This window comes from Mauremys mutica, chromosome 1 (genome assembly GCF_020497125.1).
Source record: "Mauremys mutica isolate MM-2020 ecotype Southern chromosome 1, ASM2049712v1, whole genome shotgun sequence".
NCBI classification, from domain to species: Eukaryota; Metazoa; Chordata; order Testudines; family Geoemydidae; genus Mauremys; species Mauremys mutica.
This window is the reverse complement of record NC_059072.1, coordinates 331790699-331805945: the sequence shown is the minus strand read 5'-3', so window position 1 is coordinate 331805945 and position 15247 is coordinate 331790699. Positions and strand designations below refer to the sequence as shown.

At 43.6% G+C, this 15247-nt stretch overlaps 1 protein-coding gene across 16 annotated transcripts in view; it reads left to right on the top strand.

Moving 5' to 3' along the window:
* The window catches only part of YAP1 (Yes1 associated transcriptional regulator), a 180127-nt gene that overhangs the window by 127708 nt on the left and 37172 nt on the right, over nucleotides 1–15247 (top strand). For 9 of the 16 annotated variants that reach the window (XM_045019291.1, XM_045019255.1, XM_045019315.1 and 6 more), the window contains one exon: nucleotides 14546–14739. In XM_045019291.1, coding sequence (XP_044875226.1) covers nucleotides 14546–14739 — 194 coding nt within the window. The remainder of the gene's footprint in view (nucleotides 1–14545; nucleotides 14740–15247) is intronic. The other 7 variants (XM_045019264.1, XM_045019321.1, XM_045019300.1 and 4 more) reach the window with 1 other exon arrangement.

Below are 15247 nucleotides of genomic sequence, written 5' to 3'. Positions count from 1 at the left end.
GGTACCTTTTTTGCGTTTTGTGAAATCTGCAGTGAAAGTGTTCTTAAAATGAACCACATGTGCTGGGTCATCTTCTGAGACTGCTATAATATGAAATATATGGCAGAATGTGGGTAAAACAGAGCAGTAGACATACAATTCTCTCCCAAAGAGTTCAGTCACAAATTTAATTAACACATTATTTTTTAATGGGTGTCATCAGCATGGAAGCATGTCCTCTGGAATGGTGTCTGAAGCATGAAGGGGCATATGAATGTTTAGCATATCTGGCATGTGCCAGCTACAAAAGTGCCATGCATATGCCTGTTCTCACTTTCTAATGACATTGTAAATAAGAAGAGGGCAGAAGTATCTCCCGTAAATGTAAACAACCTTGTTTTGTCTTAGCAATTGGCTGAACAAGAAGTAGGACAGAGTGGACTTGTAGGCTCTGAGGTTTTACATTGTTGGTTTGGGTTTTATTTTAGTGCAGTTATGTAACAAAAATAATCTACATTTATAAGTTGCTCTTTCACGACAAAGAGATTGCACTGCAGTACTTGTATGAGGTGAATTGAAAAATACTATTTCTTTTATCATTTTTACAGTGCAAATATTTGTAATAAAAATTATACACTTTGATTTCAATTACAATACAGAATACAATATATATGAAAATGTAGAAAAACATCCAAAATATTTAATAAATACCAATTGGCATTCTATTTAACAGTGTGATTAAAACTGCGATTAATTTTTTTGAGCTAATCGCATGAGTTAATGGCAATTAATCGACAGCCCTACTGATAAGCAAATATCCCATGCTATATTAACAACCAACACCATCTTCCATCAATATATTGAATTTACATAAGTCAAGAAAGCTGAAATGCTTTAACCAAACTGATGGAGAAGTATAGTTGAAGTCACTGGGATTTGTTTACTAAATCACTAAGGTGATTTTGAAAATCCTGTCTGTAAGTGCCTAAATATGGGTTTGGAGTCTTACTTTAGGCTTCTATTTTTGAATATTTAGATCTTTGTATAAAATAAAGTTCACAATACGTTCATTAATGTATTGAAAGTCTAAATAACCTTTCTTTAACATTGAAGCAGCTTTCTTTAAAAATGACACAGATTTTAAACCATTGAGGGATTAAAATTGTAATTCAAATACAGTTGTAACCCCAGATGTTGCAAGCACTTTGAGTACAGGATTAGTCCCACTGAGGTCAGTGACACTATTTGTGTGTGTAAACTTGCATACCTGTGGACACTGTTGTGGGATCAGGGCCCTGCTCTTTAACATTCTATGTTTTCCTATAGTAGTTACCCAATCCCAATAGCAGGTTTTTGGGGTTTTTTTTGTTTGTTTCTGTTTTTTAAAAAAAGCATTTATTGTTTAGTTCATTATAAATTTTAACTTAAAAGTCGCGATAGCACAAATTTTGGAAAGTTATACAAAGGTTTGACCTGATTAAAATCAGTATTTTGTTTTTTAATCAAGTGATTTTAAATTGACTTTATTCTAAATCACCTGTAACCAGGGTGGAGTATTTAACATTTCAAAAGGTAACGTCTGTCTGCTAATGACATTTAAAATAGAGTATAACTTTTGTTATAAAATTTTCTGAAATTATTCTTTATCCAATAAAGATGTTTCAAAAGTCTTATGAAGTTAAATGACCATATTGATATGATTATTTTTGCTACCAATATCTATATACTCCTCATTGGTTTTCTTAATTACGGGCTTCACATTGAGCCCAGAGGCTGCTGATTGTCTGTTTAAAACTAGAACACTATCTGATCCTATATTTATCTTGTATGCATTTAGTTTCTGACCTATTAGTAGGGTCTCTGGATTAAACACATAATCACAATTGTGGTTTTACTGGCTCAGTAGTTTAGATTTATGACTGTGAAACTTAAACCTTTAGAACCAATCTATTTTTGATGCAAGTAGTTTAGAACCCTTAGAAGCTGTGCTACATATGAAAACAAAATATTTTATTTTTGAACTATAAAAATCGGTGTATAGATTTTAAATCTTATCCTAAAATTACTCTAAACATGCAAGTAAATGGGTGCTAAATATGACATCCGTCAGCACCTTTGTTCAATATAAAATTTATTTACACAATCTGATATTACATTAAATATTATATAAAATTAATTGACGTTAATGAGTCATTGACATCTTTGATTATACATGGCAATCTCGGATAAGTAGCACCTCTCAGTACTGTGACATTTGATAGAAACACTATCAATGTGAAATCTAGGCCATATCTGCACTACGAACTTTGATCGAAACAAGTTACATTGGCATAAACGTGCCACAATAATATATTGCTCATGCATGTGCGTACTTGTCTCTTTGTGTCAGAGTTGCACCTATGTCCATGCAAAGTGCGATTTACCATGCATAAGTATCCCAGTGTGCACCACAAGCCACCCTCCTGAACAGTGTCTGAAGAATTTTCGCAATGTGTTGTGGGGGATGCAGGAGTTGTGGGGGCTGGGAACAATGGGTGACGTACTCATCATGCAATCTTCTCCATCCCATAACGCTACCCCATCTCATTTTCATGCCTTTTTAAAAAATCCCATTAACCTGCCTAGCACCTGTTGCTGGTCCCCATCTCTAACAGAAGCATGGACCCTGCACAACTGTGCACTGTTGTCATGAACGTTGCAAATACAGATGAACAGTCCTCTGGTATTTGCAGAGCTGCAGAAGTACTGCAGCAACAGGAGAAATGACCATTTCTAAGGGGCATAGTGAAAAACGATTCAAAGTCAGTGGTGGTGTTCACAGAGCAGGTGCAGACAGTGGAGCACCTCTTTTTGGCCCAAGAAACAAATGCTGACTTGGTGGAATCATATCATAATGCACATTTGGAATGACGAGCTGTGGCTGCAGAACTTTCAGATGCGAAAGGCCATGTTCCTGGATCGGTGCACCTCGCTCGTGCCAGCCCTCCAGTGCATGAACATCATAAAGAGAGCTCTACTAACCATTGCGAAGCAAATGTGGTCTCATTTTGGAAGATAGCAATGCCGGATTGCTACCAGGCAGTAGGAAATCATTTTGGACCTGGCATGCAAGAGTGTAGAGCTGTGATGGAGCATTTACCCCCGAAGTGGCTATAGCTGCCTGGTTTGTCCTGCATAATATCTATGAGGCAAAGCAGGAAAAGTTGCTGCTGGGTTGGAAGTGGAGTGTCTGTCTGCATGTCTTACACTTTGAGCAGCCAGACATGAGGGCAGTTAGAAGATCTCAGTGCAGAGCTATGCAGCTGAGGGAAGCCTTGAAAGAGAACTTTCCAGTACAGCAGATTACCGTGGCTGACACAGTGCTCTACCTGGCCCTGAAGTTTGTGGGGGGTTAGGAGTTGTGTAGTGCTTGGTGTACGTTTATGAATATCACACTGTTTTAATGAACCTATGAATTATGTGATGGTTAGTGTAATTCTAAACCGATGAGTTCTGTGGTCCTGTTCTGTTAGAAGTAATGTGCTTTTGACTAGCATTAGGCAGTCTGCCATATATGTTATGAAGTAATAAAGATGAATTTATTTCCAAAAAATAAATGTATTGCATACCAAAAACACTGCAAAAATGTACAATTAAAAAAACAGTATGGTGCAAACTTATAAATTAATGGAACAGAGCTTTAAACGTAAAAGAGTTTAAAAAAAAAAGTTCCAGTCCATTTCTGTCAAACATACACCAATCATGCCACTCTTGGCCGTTGTTTGTGAAGCTGTAGTTTTTCTTACTGTCCCATTGTGTGAAATTGTAGGGGTAGGGATGAAGCTTATGGTGCCACCTGGAACACTGCTAAAATGGAGTTCTCCATTGACTGAAAAGGGAGGTGAGCCCATGACTGTTGAACCTGTACGTCGACAAGAGCCTGCCACATCTGTGTTTGCTGCCTGAGAAGCCCCATTATGTCCTGGTGCATCTCCCTCTCCTTTTCCTGATGAGATTCCTAGGCCTTTTGCCTGTCTGCTCTTCCTTTCTCCAGACTGTCTTGCTATGTTCAACCTCCTGGCTTACAGTTCACAGTCCTGGCTTGCAGGATCTCACTGAACATGTCCTCCCTAGTCTCCTTTTTCTCTACACCAGAGTCAAGCATTCCGAGTGTGTGGATGGAGCCCCCCTCTTGGCCACAGTGCAGCAGCTAAAGATAAAATAAAGTAATGCACATTGGAAAAAATAACCCCAACTATACATACAACATGATGGGGGGCTAATTTAGCTACAACGAGTCAGGAAAAAGATCTTGGCGTCATCGTGGATAGTTCTCTGAAGATGTCCACGCAGTGTGCAGAGGCGGTCAAAAAAGCAAACAGGATGTTAGGAATCATTAAAAAGGGGATAGAGAATAAGACTGAGAATGTATTATTGCCCTTATATAGATCCATGGTACGCCCACATCTCGAATACTGTGTACAGATGTGGTCTCCTCACCTCAAAAAAGATATTCTAGCACTAGAAAAGGTTCAGAAAAGGGCAACTAAAATGATTATGGGTTTAGAGAGGGTCCAATATGAGGAAAGATTAAAGAAGCTAGGACTCTTCAGCTTGGAAAAGAGAAGACTAAGGGGGGACATGATAGAGGTATATAAAATCATGAGTGATGTTGAGAAAGTGGATAAGGAAAAGTTATTTACTTATTCCCATAATACAAGAACTAGGGGTCACCAAATGAAATTAATAGGCAGCAGGTTTAAAACAAATAAAATGAAGTTCTTCTTCACGCAGCGCACAGTCAACTTGTGGAACTCCTTACCTGAGGAGGTTGTGAAGACTAGGACTATAACAATGTTTAAAAGGGGACTGGATAAATTCATGGTGGCTAAGTCCATAAATGGCTATTAGCCAGAATGGGTAAGAATGGTGTCCCTAGCCTCTGTTCGTCAGAGGATGGAGATGGATGGCAGGAGAGAGATCACTTGATCATTGCCTGTTAGGTTCACTCCCTCTGGGGCACCTGGCATTGGCCACTGTCGGTAGACAGATACTAGGCTAGATGGACCTTTGGTCTGACCCGGTACGGCCTTTCTTATGTTCTTAAAATAGACAGATGGATCATTGTATTTATAGTCATAACAACGCATAAGATAAGATTCAGAACTCCCTTTCTTATTCCCATAAAACTTTTAAATAAGATATGCTTACTGACAATTCAGCTTTGGACAGCCTTTGCACAGCACCTCTCTCCAGCCACAGCCATGGTGAGTATGGCCCTCGAGAGCTGCAGGGTGGAAACAAGGAGGGGATTGTTCGGTTGCATAAAACAATAGCATTTCGGCCCCTGTTTGTATGAGTAAGTACAGGACGAAGGCACTGAGTATTGGCACTATTTTCCACAGGTGGTGGTGATTTTAGCTGATATTTCACTCCTGAGGGCACAAAGGTACAGAAAACACAGCTGTTGCTGGCATTCCAAAGCTGCACAGGCCGGTACGCCACTAGCCCATTTACTGCAATGGTGCCTGCTAAAGTCATCATGGAGTGGCATGGGGAAACGTTCTACTATGGAGAAGGAAGTAAGGCAGACATCCCTAGAAATCTTTGTACGAGGATTGCCAGTTATCTCCATGAAAGTTTCAACGAGATCTCCCAGGGGGATACAAGGGACAGCCCTGTGTACATAAACTGTTCTGCATGCCGCCTCTCCCGACCTAACCCTAGAGGGGAATGAAAAGCGGATGACAACTCTGGCTCTGTTTGTCGTACCTCTGCCTCTTCTCATATAAATAAAACAATGAAAAGTCAATAGCTGTGTTCTGCTAACTTGGGGTTGGGCCAGTTGCCACCTTCACGTTTCAACATTTTAAAGGAGAATGCATGCAGATACTTACCTGAGGTTCTTCCCTTGGATTGAACTAGTCTGTGCTTGACTGCTGGGAGTATCTAGACTGCAGTGGAGCCTCAAGAAGATCCCGGCTTGCAGCATAGCTGGACTCCCCTGCCATGTGTCCCTCTTGCTCCTCCTTCCCACTATTTACGGCACACTCCCTCTGGCTACACCAAGATATCCACAATAACCTGAGGGGTCCTGGTGGGGTCTCCACCAAGTATGGCATGCAGCTCATTGTAAAAGCAGCAGGTCTCTGACTTAGCACCAGATTGACTGTTGGCCTCTGTGGACTAGGTCCAAAGACCCCCTGCTGGAGGCCTCGCGACCCTGTGTCACTCTGCTCCAGAATAGAGCAGAGAGAAGTCCTCCAGGCAGCCTAAAGTGGCTGCAGAGAGTGGCCAATCTGGGGCCAGAAAGGCCCTGTATAAGAGAAGCAGTATTGCAGAGAGGTTCAGTTGCTGGGTGGAGCTCAACGAGGGAGGTCCGGGCAGGGGCGGCTCCAGGCCCCAGCACGCCAAGCACATGCTTGGGGCGGCATGCCGCGGGGGGCGCTCTGCTGGTCGCCGGGAGGGTGGCAGGCAGGGTGCCTTCGGCGGCATGCCTGCGGAGGGTCCGCTGGTTCCGCGGCTCCACCGAAGGAGTGAAGGAGTATCGGGACTCATAGAAACATCCTCAAACCACTCACCACACAAAGGCCCGGCTTCCTCCAGGACACGACCAGTTACCTTCAGAAACTTCACTACATTGACAAACTCCCTCAGAACACCATCCTTGCCACCATGGATGTCCCCTTCCTATACACCAATATCTGTCACAATGACGGCATCTCTGCTTGCTTCAGATATTCACTAGATAATGGATAACCCTCAGATATCCATCCCAAGCCCATCACCAAACTCGTCCATTTCATCCTCACCCATATCAATTTTACATTCAACAGCAAACACTTTGCCTAAACCATGGGAACAGCTGTGGGTAATAGGATGGCTTCATAAGAAAGAGGAAGAATTTCTGGACAAATGCACCATGAAATAAATGATATACCTGAGATACATCAATGGTATTTCCATCCTCTGGACAGAAGATGAAACTTCCTCACAGATTTCCACCACAACTTCAACATCAACCACTACCCGTCCATTAAACACTCTCTATAATACTCCCTCAGTAGCATCAACTTACTGGCCACCACAATCAGCTTCAACAGTAGAAACATACAGACAACTATATACAAAAACCCCACGGATCACCACACATACTTTTAATACCAGTAACCACTCCAAACACACCGAGAAATCTGTTACCTACAGTCAGGCACTCAGATACCACACAATATGCTCAGAGGAGAAAGGCCAGTGTATATACCTTAACACTGCCTTCACTAAACAAGGGTAATTCACTAGAGAGCTAGATCACATGATGGAATGGGCCACCCAAATAGCCCCAGAAGAATCTGTTGCAATACAGAAATAAAACCCCTTCTGATTGCACATCTGTAGTAGTCACATGCCATGCCACACTGGAACCCATATGGGATATCAAACAGTTACAGCCCATACTTGACGTGGGCTCAATCCTGAAAGAATCTTTCCTTAACTCCCTCATCTGGCCTTCGAACAACCCACCGAGCCAATTCAAGCACAGCAGAAGTGAGCACCCCACAGATCACAACACACCAATTCAAAGAAGCAGCAGACCTTGCCTGAACAGATGCAAAACCTGTAGGCTTATCTCCACTGCTATGATGATCAACACAACACACCTTTCAAGATCCCTGGGTCCTACACATGCCTATCACAACATGTGGTGTACCTCATCCAGTGCACTGAACAACTATGTGAGTGAAATCAGACAATCACTTGAATGAACTCTCATAGAAAAATAAGACAAAAACATCAGATCACCTGTGGGTGAACTAGCGAATAGGAGTGGCAAACGGTGGAGTTTTAAAAGGGAGTTTTCCAGGTGAAGGAGTAGCAGCTACGTTACCCTAGTGGTGAGTTTGTTGTCTGTGTGCTTGCTGCTTGACTGTAGTGTATCGTATGGACTGTTGGGGGGGGCCCTCAGGCTAGTGGCTTGCTAGGCAAGGCTGAATGCTTCTTAACAAAGCTTTGATCCCTAATCCTTTTAGGATCTGTTAACCAGTGGGGAGAGCTACTTGGAGAGAACAAGTGTTTAAAAAGCCAGCTCCTAAGCGGCTAGAGGAGCTAGTGAACAGGAGCAACAAACGGGAGTTTTCAGAGGGAGTTTGAGAGGGAGTGAGATACACCTAGCATTCTCTAAACTTAGGCCAATAAACATCCCACTCCACCCCCAAAAAAAGAAGCTGCATAGGAAAAAGAATGCAGGCAGAAGGCCACAGTGGAGTGGGAGCGATCCAGTTTATTGCACTGAATGCAGGATGTATGATTTCCTGTCTTGTGGGCAGGTGGTGGTGTATGTGTGTCTGTGCACGCACGCATTCAGCACAAGGAGCTCATGGCCCTCAGAGGCAGAGTACGGACTCCTGAGACCAGAGTGGCAGAACTGGAATAGTTGAGGGGGACACAGGTACATACATGAGACTTTCTGGGACACAGTAGAGCGGTCTCACCCAGTCCCCCTCCCCAGTTTGACAGCCTTTGTGCTGTTGAGAAGGATGAAAATCTCAGGGAAGGAGAACATCAAATTGGGGGAGAGAGAAATGATCACATGGTTGGGGCTCTCCTTCCAGATGATGTCATGGGATCCTCTCACACTGAGGATACCTCTTTGAGGGAGAGTGGCCCAGTATAAGGAAGAAACAGGTAATTGCAATGGGGGATTTAATCATTAGAAATACAGATAGCTGGGTTTGCGATGACTGGGAGAACCACCTGGTGAATTGCCTGCCAGGTGCAGAGGCTGCAGAACTCTCAAAACATCTAGACAGATGTATGTGCAGTGCTGGGGAGGAGCTGGTGGTTGTGTTACATGACATAGGAAAAGTTAGGAGAGAGGTTTTGGAGGCTAGATTTAGGGGACTAGGAAGTAGATTGCAGTCCAGGATCTCCATGGAAGCATTCTCTGAAATGCTCCCAGTTCCACATGCAGGGTCAGTTAGGAAGAACTGCAGGGTCTCAATGTGTGGATGAGACAATAGTGGAGGGGAGGAAGGGTTTAAGTTTATTAGGAACTGGGGGACCTTTTGGGAAAGGAGGAGCTTATACAGGAAGGATGGGCTCCACATAAACCAAAACTGATTGCTGACATGTAAAATTAAGAAGGTTGTAGAGAAGTTTTTAAACTAAGGGGGCTAGGGGAAAGCCGACTGGTGTGGAGGAGCACATGATTTGGACAGAAACATCCCATGCAGGGGATCTGTTAATGAGAATTTTCCTAGTAAAGAAGAGAGGATAGAAGTAGATAAAGCACAGGTAGGAACTGAAGGGAAACATTCAAATGAGAGTCCAATTCATTTACTTCACATGAAAGGCAGACAACTAAACGGGCAAATGTTATAAGTGCTAGAAGTCTAAATACTACAGATGGGTGAACTTGAGTGCCTTGTATTAAATGAGGATATTGATATAATAGGCATCACAGAAACATGTTGGAATTATGACAATCAATGGGGCACTAAGACCAGGTTACAAAATGTATAGGAATAACAGAATAGGTTGTGCTGGTGGGAGAGTGGCACCAGGGCCGGCTTTAGGCCGATTCCCCTAAATAAGGGCGCCTTTTTAATTTTTACTCACCTGGCAGCGCTCCAGGTCTTCCGTGGCATTTTGGCAGCGGGTCCTTCAATGCCATGGAAGACCCGGAGTGCCGCCGGGTGAGTCATCCCTGCCGGGACCCCATCGAAACTATTCAAATCAGGCCCCACACTTCCTAAAGCCGGCCCTTAGTGGCACTATATGTGAAAGAAGGCATAGAGTCAAATATTAATCAAACCATATCATAGAATCTGTATGGATAGAAATTCTGTGCTTGAATAATAATAGTGCAGCAGTGGGCATACACTATGGATAGGGCCCTACCAATTTCACGGACATGAAAAATGTGTCATGGTCCGTGAAATCCGCCATTCCCCATGAAATCTGATATCTCTGTGCTTGCTGTTCATCTGGCTGGGCTCTAGAGGGACACTTCTGTTCTGGAGCAGCCTGGGACCTGGGCTCCAGGCTTCCATCCCCTCCCATCCCCACGTGGCTCTGGGCACATAGCTCAGGGCTTCCTCCCCCAGCAGCTCCTGCCAGGCCTGGGGGCTTCTGTTCCCAAAGGCTGCAGCCGGGGCAGCCCAGGCCTGGGCTTCTGCCCACCCCCACAGCTCCAGTTCTGGGCATGGAGCTCTGGGTTTCTCCCCCAGTGGCACGTGCTGGGGCACAGGGCGTCTGCAGCTGGGGCTGCCTGGGCTCTGGGTTTCCGCCTACACCTGTAGCTCCTGCCGTGGCTCTGGGCACAGCTTGGGGCTCCCCACCCACCACCCCCTCAGCTCCTGCTGGGGGTGGGAGCTTCTGTTCCCAGTGACTGCAACCGGGGCAGCCTGAGCTCGGGGCTTCTGCCCCCCACAACTTCAACTGGGGCAACCCCGGGCTCGAGGTTTCCGACCCCTCCGGCACTTCCTAACTTTTGAGTACTTGACTTTGCAACCTATTCTTTTAACATAGTTTTGGGGATGTAATTTCCTAGGTTTATTTTAAAGGACAAAGGTAACGCTTCAGCTGTAAAAGTCTCACCTGCTTCATTAACAGGTTTTCTGCCATGAACCTTCACTGGCAATGCAGCACAGACTTCTACCGTTTGTACTTTAGGTAACGACGTTTAGCTGGCAGCAGGAGAAGGCTGCAATTCCACATGGGGGGAAATGAGTCACTGGCACAGTGACCATGTGCTGGGTCCAAAGGGTGATTGTGGGGAGTTTGACACAGCTTTCTCTCATTCCTACTCCAGGAAGTGGGGGACTTCTGCTCCATATGGAATCTCTAGATGGAGGATGGGCTGTTGGGTCCTGGGGATTTGAGTGTGGAGCCAGAAAGTAAGGATTACAACTCAGTTAAGTCTGTATCTTATTTCACAGACAAAAAGCACTTCTCTACTGTGAGGAGTATTCTCCCCCAGCCGCATAACAAATGCCTGCAACAACCAGTGGATGTGTGAAAGCTTTAAAAAAAAAAAAAAAAAAAGTTGCAAGAATCCTTTATAAGGAAAAGTATTAACCTAAATATGAGGTCACTAGTAGCTTCTCCTTTTTAAAAAACAAAAACAAAAAACCTGACCCCTGTTCTAGCTTCCCTATTAGATTATCATTAAAAAATTGGTCAAACAGACAAAGCAGCTGGCTTTACATTACACCAAAACAGCCAGTTAGCCAAAAACCAAACTCCTTGCTCCATAAGCTCTAATCCACTTCCCAACGAAACAAAATACCCACCATTCTCCTTTCCTAAATGCCTGCCCTGGTCACTGTGTTTGAAGCATGTCCTTGGCACTGACATATTAGTAAGCTCCGGGTCTGGCACCTCTGCTGATCCCAGCCATAGCAGTGTCTCATGGAGAAAGAGGCAGGTCTTTCAGGTAGGCAGGTCCCATGCTATGTTGGGCTGTATAAATCATAACCAACTTCTTCTGCCTTGTCTTGATTAGGCAATAAAGTGTGTTCATGCCGTGTGGTACCTCATTTTAGTTTACATGTTAATTAATAAAATCCCAGTGAAGATAAGATAATTGTCATTTTAACACATTACCGGGTAAAGGTCCGCTCTAATGGATGGCCTGCAGTTCACTTTAACCTGTTAACATGTGGAAACTACAAACTGCCTTGACTTCACTAGGATTTTACCTCATGTTTCCTAAAGCTTTGTAAGAACACACCTTTTTATTTTCCCTTGTGAAGATGCATCCTGTACCCCTCTACTCAGAGGAAAGGGGAAAAAAAGCACCAGTGCACATCCTTGAGTTCTGGTATCACATGTTCATGGAGATGACCAGCTTTACAATAGCCTGCTACCTTCTGTGTCAGCTTTAGTTTCCAGGTTGATTTAAAGGTGTTCCATGTAACATTACAATGCATTGTCTAAACTTGAAATGTTTAGGTGTGAATGCCTGTTGCATGGTCTGCATCTGAGAAAGAAGTTTGTAACTATCTAAGCAAATGTGGTGAAAGTTGTGATCACTGTTGCTGTATGACATCAGCTGCCGTCTGATAAACACCATCCCCTAAATCATGCACTCTATTGACAAACACGCCCTCAGTTAGAGGGGCAAATATAATCTTTGCCATATCCATTGGTTGCTTCTCCCAGCCCACCATCATCACTGCAATCTAACCTGAACTGATCTTCATCCAGCTCACTCTGATCCACACCCCGTATGCCACTATGGAAGGTGCTCAATCATACTGTCTTTCTGATAAAATGGAGTCACAGAGTTGAGTATTGCCAGCATATTCTGTGGGGAAGAGAGAGCAAAATCCATTCCTACTCACTAATCATCCCAATGACCCAATCTCATATTGAACAGCAAAGATAATGGGATATACCATTATTATTTCCCCTCATTAGAGGGTCATAAAGGCAGAAAAGCAAATGACCAAAACTACCCTTCAGGATCTCTCTGACAGAAAAGAAGGAAGTCGCAGGAAGCTAGCCTAAGCTACTTGCACTTTGGGAGTAGATAAAATACTTCACAGTCAGTGGTTTTAAAGACAGCTGGTGCTCCGAAGCCGCGTGGACTCTTGATAACCATTGCTGGGAGATCAGCAACCCACACCACTGGTGCCATTTAGTGATAAAAGCCGATTGACGAAGGTCTGAGGCTCCTAGATACTGAGTTCTGTCATCCAGCCTTCTTCCTATTCTTAATTCAAAATGAAAGATTGTCATCATTATCCAGGTTGACAGTTTCAGTGGGTGGTTTCTTAAGCAGAGGTTGTACGTGTTTCTTTAAAAACATAGTGTGCCCGGCATTCCTTTTAAACAAGGAATTAATAAGTGCCATCAGCGGACACAGCACTTGGCACCTCACCAACTTTCACCGTCAAGAAGGACGTACTGTAGAACCGCAGAGTTACCTCAAGAATGGAGGTTGTTCATAACTCTGAACAAAACATTCGGGTTGTTTTGTCAAAAGTTTGCAACTGAACTTTACTATGCAGAAGAAAAATGCTGCTCTTCCTTCATTTTTTTTAGTAGTTTACATTTAGTAGTGTATTTATTTATTTTTGGTCTCTGCTGCTGCCTGATTGCATACTTCTGGTTCCAAATGAGGTGTGTGGTTGACTTGTCAGTTCGTAACTCTGGTGTTTGTAACTGAGGTTCTATTGTAGATTAAAAAACCAGTTGTGAAACAAAGTTTGTCTATCACATCCAGAGTCTCAGCATCACTTGCCTAATTCTGAATCAGACAGCTTAGCTTCCAACCTTTCAAGATCCTGCTTGGCTACAATGTGCAGAATTCACCAAGTTTTGCATGTCCAGTTTTCTCTGCAAAATGATAAAATGTTCTCACAACTGGGGGTGCTGAAATCTGTCCCTGAAGCAGTGTAGTCTGGCTACAGCAGACTATCCTGAACAAACTAAATCTGTTGTTTGAGAAGCTGCAAATACCATAGTAGAGACTAAGAATCCTCCTCTGTGCCTACTGAACAGCTACTTCAAAAAAGTCTTGACTATTTGCAACTAATATTTTACAACCTGTGACTTCTGCCACCACCATCTTTCTTCTCCCTTCATCTGTCAGAAATTATCACCAGAATGACCTGAGAAGATGAAGCTGGGGAAGAAGATGCATAGAGAAGCATCAGAGAGTAGAGAAGTTCTGTATGACTTTAGTAAAACCACTGTCACATTACATTTCAGTTCTGAGTGCTTCAAAACCAGACACATTGACAAACTGGGAGGGAGTTTTAAGAACTTTAAATGAGGGATTGATTTTATTTATAGACCTAAGTGTGTACATGTTGGCTGAACAGAGGGTGGTAACATACAAATATCTGAAATTTGTCAGCACTAAGGATGGTGAAAAATTGCTTAGGATTGTACAGGAGGGTATAACTAGAAGTAACTAACTAGATGCAATTTAAAGGAAAAATTAAGTTGACTGTTGTAAAAAGCTTCCTTGACACAGTAAGATTTTACTATGTAATAGTCTCTTAAGGGAAGTCATCATAGACCCATCAACTGGGTCATTTAAAACTAGGAAATATATCAGGGAATTATCCAAAGTAACAGAATCTAGATGAGATGACACAATATATGTTTTGTCATTTGAATATGTAGGATTCTGTGAAAGCAGTATTGAGTCTTTCATCTAAATAACATAAGTAAAATGTGCCTGGGCTCGTCCTGAAGATGAGAGTAAACAACTATAAAAAGTGGAGGTGAACTCAATCAAATTTTAACTTAATGTTTTGATTACTGCCGTTTAGAATGAACAGTTATGTTTTTGTACCAGCTTTAAAACATAGATCCAGATTTTCCAAAATGCATGTACAAGTTGAGCAGGCACATTCTTGAAAATTTGAGCATACTTGATCCCACAACCATATTATCTCCCTATTTTGGACTTCTGTCTCACAACCTGTGGAAAATCAGTGCAGGTGGATGGTCTGTAGTGCTATTGTTTGCAAAGGGTTACTAGTCTGTAAAATTACTTTCAGAAAGTTTCTTTCCTTTCCCATACGTTTGAATGTCATTTTAAAATGTACGTTGTATTGTTTTGACTCCATAGCTATGAATCAGCGAATCAGCCAAAGTGCTCCAGTGAAACAGCCACCCCCACTGGCTCCTCAGAGTCCTCAAGGTGGAGTGATGAGCGGGGGCAGCTCCAATCAGCAGCAACAGATGAGACTGCAACAGCTGCAGATGGAGAAAGAGAGACTGCGATTGAAGCATCAAGAACTGCTTCGGCAGGTGAGGCCACAGGTTAGACACAGACTTCCACTATATTTTTTGTATGTTTTTGTTGTTGCACTTGCGTGGCAATTCCAGGGAGCGTAAAGCACCAGAGACCACATAAGGTCTTAAGCTCCAAGAGAGGACTGGGCTACGTTCATTATGATGTCACCTCAGTAGCAGAAGCTCTAGACCAGTGGTTTTCAAACTTTTTTTCTGGGGACCCAGTTGAAGAAAATTGTTGATGCCCGTGACCCAACGGAGCTGGGGATGCGGGAGGGAGCTCAGGGCTGGGGCAGAGGATTGGGGTGCCGGGGTGAAGGCTGTGGGGTGGGGCTGGGAATGAGGGACTTAGGGTGTGGGAGGGGGCTCTGGGCTGGGGCAGGAGGTTGGGGTCCAGGAGAGGGGTCAGGGCTCGGCTGGGGATGCAGGTTCTGGAATGGGGCCAGGGATGAGGGGTTTGGAGTACAGGAGGGGGCACCAGGTTTGGGGGGGGTTCAGGGCTGGGGTAGGGGATTGAGGCGCAGGCTTACCTTCG